At 37.8% G+C, this 2,895-nt stretch overlaps 1 protein-coding gene across 1 annotated transcript in view; it reads right to left on the reverse strand.

Annotated features, from left to right (window-relative positions):
* The window catches only part of mrps15 (mitochondrial ribosomal protein S15), a 7,907-nt gene continuing 5,012 nt past the window's right edge, over window positions 1-2,895 (reverse strand). The window contains 4 exon segments of the mRNA XM_024268346.2: window positions 1-478; window positions 591-782; window positions 1,170-1,228; window positions 2,720-2,840. Of these exon segments, the coding sequence (XP_024124114.1) occupies window positions 377-478; window positions 591-782; window positions 1,170-1,228; window positions 2,720-2,840 (474 nt within the window). The 3' untranslated portion in view covers window positions 1-376.

Raw genomic sequence — 2,895 nt, forward strand, 5'->3', positions numbered from 1 at the left:
TTATTTTACAGTCTGTCTTTAATTCTGGTAGCAATCTTTAGCATTCATTTGATCTTTTTCTGCACGATGCCTCACACTGCCAAAAAACGTGATCCTGCACTAACTTTTTACAATGATCTTTATCCATCATTTGGAAAATCCCTACATTCAATTATCAATCATATCTGAGGTCTTCGTTTCAGTAAGAGTGTTTTCGTTACTCCATGTTACATACAGACATTTTTTAATAGAACATTATTTCGACAGAGAGGAAATATGGTATGACTGTAACATCGCAATAGAATTAACCCATTTATGCCTCACTTAGACAACTGAAAGTGAAAAAGATAAGCAAGTTAAAAGACAAAGGATGTCTGAGAAAAGTCTTAAATGGCTTCTAAGCTGCTGTGGCTTTATGTTCTTCCGTTTCTGTGGTCCTTAAATTCTGCTTCATCTTCAGCTGCTGCTCTGCTTTCTGTTTCTGAACAGCCTTAAAGACCTGCGAAAGGACACACAAAAGTGTTATGGAGAGAAGCAACACTATAAAATTGTTTACTGATAAAACGAAAATAAGCAAAGATTACAGGAAAAGATAGGGATTTGTTTGCTACCTTAATGCAGAATTCTTTCTTAGCCAGCCAGCGGCGAGTGGCCCTCCTGTAGTACTCTGGAGGGAAAGTGTAGGTGATGCCAAGCTGCTCACAAACTCTCTCAAAGGTCTCATATCGAACCAGTCGTAGGTTTTTCAGAAGCTTTTTCCTTTTGTCAATCGCCATGAGCATCAGCCTCTTATTAGCTTTGTCCTAGAATGACAGAACATACATAAGTGAACCACAAAATCATAAAAGAAAATCTTCTAAACCTCATTTCATGAGTACTTCCTTCCAAGATGGTCATTTTTTTTTTCCATTTTTAACCTCTAAACCTGATCCACTGCAGTTCTAATGCCAACTTATAATGCAACATGGAAACTTCCGAACTTGGAGATGTTTATTCGCGTTTTTTTTATAATGCAGAGGAGTATACAGGAAATCCGCAAGTACACGCCTCACACTAAAGGAAGGCAGACAGGAAACTTTAATAGTACGAGTGAGTAGACCATAAAACCTGTGATGTCACAGCTGTACAACTGGAGGCCAGACCAAAAGCTCATCTTCCAGACACACGGCAGGAAATCTACTGTGACTCACCTTGTGGTGTTTTTGCAAATGCTCCTGATAGTTTCGAATTCTGGCAGTTAAAATAGCGACTGAAAAGAAAAAAAAACAAAGAGGACTTAAACAATAATATTGTTTTGTATATAAAGTCAATAAAAGTATTTGTCAGTCACTGATTCTGCAACTCAAAAAGAAGAGAGGTCTGTAATGTTGAGAAGAGGTGTGAGAGAATGAAAAAAAAAATCCAGAAAGTTTGCCTTTTATAAATCTTAAAAACTTAATTTGTATAATGGTGCAGAAAATAAAAGTAGAACTCTTACAAATGTGGAAGAATTCTGTCCTTTACAAACCTGCTGCTTCTCTAAAGACCCACTCCAATGAAAATTGTATTTTTGGTGTGTTTAACATGCTTTTGTAGCATTTTTCCTCATAATTTCTCACGATGGAGGACATGTATAAAACAATTTTTAGTTGAAACTATATCTCTTTATTCAAATCGAGTTGGATCAGGAGCAGATAAAAACTTGTTTGGCTTTGTGACCCAGCAGCTGCCATAGAAAGTCTCAGAACTCTACTACTATTCCAAATCTTCCACTTGCAGCAAAATAGATCAATAAACGTCTTCATTTTCCTTGTGTGAACTTCCATCTGGCTTTTAACTGTGCAGCTGGATTCCTCTGACATTGCTACGCGAATGTTAGCTTGGGCTAGTAATGTGCATAAGTGTGAGAGAGTGTAAAAAACAGGAATACTGGGAAATTTCTAATGAGCTCTTACTTCACTGTAGAAAATAAGTCTTAAAAAACGACACAGGATTTTTTGATATTGACTAAAAACTGCATCATCGTAGTTAAAAGACCAGCAGGAACCATTTTATAATAGAAAAAAATAAAGTGGGACTTTAAGAAGTCCTGTCCGCTCAGTGGAAATGAGGCATAAGTAATACACTACATTGCCAGAGATTGTAATCCTGCTGTACCTCAAAGATTCCCCTGCTAAAGCCAACACATCTCCAGAACCTTCTAAAGTTCTCCAGGGGCCATCTGGATGATCCAAAGGAGGACTCGGAGTATATCATGTGATCAGATGAGAGGAAATTGGAACTCTTAGGTATAAAACACCACTTGTCATATTTGGAGGAGGAGGAATGCTGAGTTGCATACCAAGAATACAATGACCCACTGTAAAGTATGGAGGTGGAAACATCATGCTATGGGGCTGCTTTTCTGATTTGTATGAAGAAAAACGTGAATGAGGCCACGTAGGCCGGATTTTGGTCAAAAACCTAATTTCCATCAGTGAGATGACTTAGGATGAAACCTGGCTGGATGTTTTCCTTTGTTGCCCCGGCAACTTCCGTCAATCTGTGAAGGAACTTGAAAGTCTAATTTGCAGCTCTTGAGAAGATCTGCATGGAATAATGGTTGTTTTTGACCTAATACTTCTTTTCTTCACCATCATACAAATAATCTCTCTAAGAAACAAATAAAAAAATAACAATGAGACTTCCTGGATTCTGTTTCTGTCTGTTTTAGCACACGTACACACCCTTCCACAGAAGGAAAAAAAACAAACACACTTACTCCGGACTTCCACTGAGCTGCGATCAGTCTCATCCCTCTGTACTTTTGCAATCAGCTGTTCCTTCTTCAGCTGTAGCTTCTCACTCTGGAGACAGACATTTTAATCGAGTTGCAATAATAGCTTTTTTGGGGCAAATGCATGTTAAATATCATAACATTTAAGTAAAACTCTCAAA

The sequence above is a fragment of the Oryzias melastigma genome, linkage group LG16 (genome assembly GCF_002922805.2).
Source record: "Oryzias melastigma strain HK-1 linkage group LG16, ASM292280v2, whole genome shotgun sequence".
In the NCBI taxonomy this organism is placed as follows: Eukaryota; Metazoa; Chordata; class Actinopteri; order Beloniformes; family Adrianichthyidae; genus Oryzias; species Oryzias melastigma.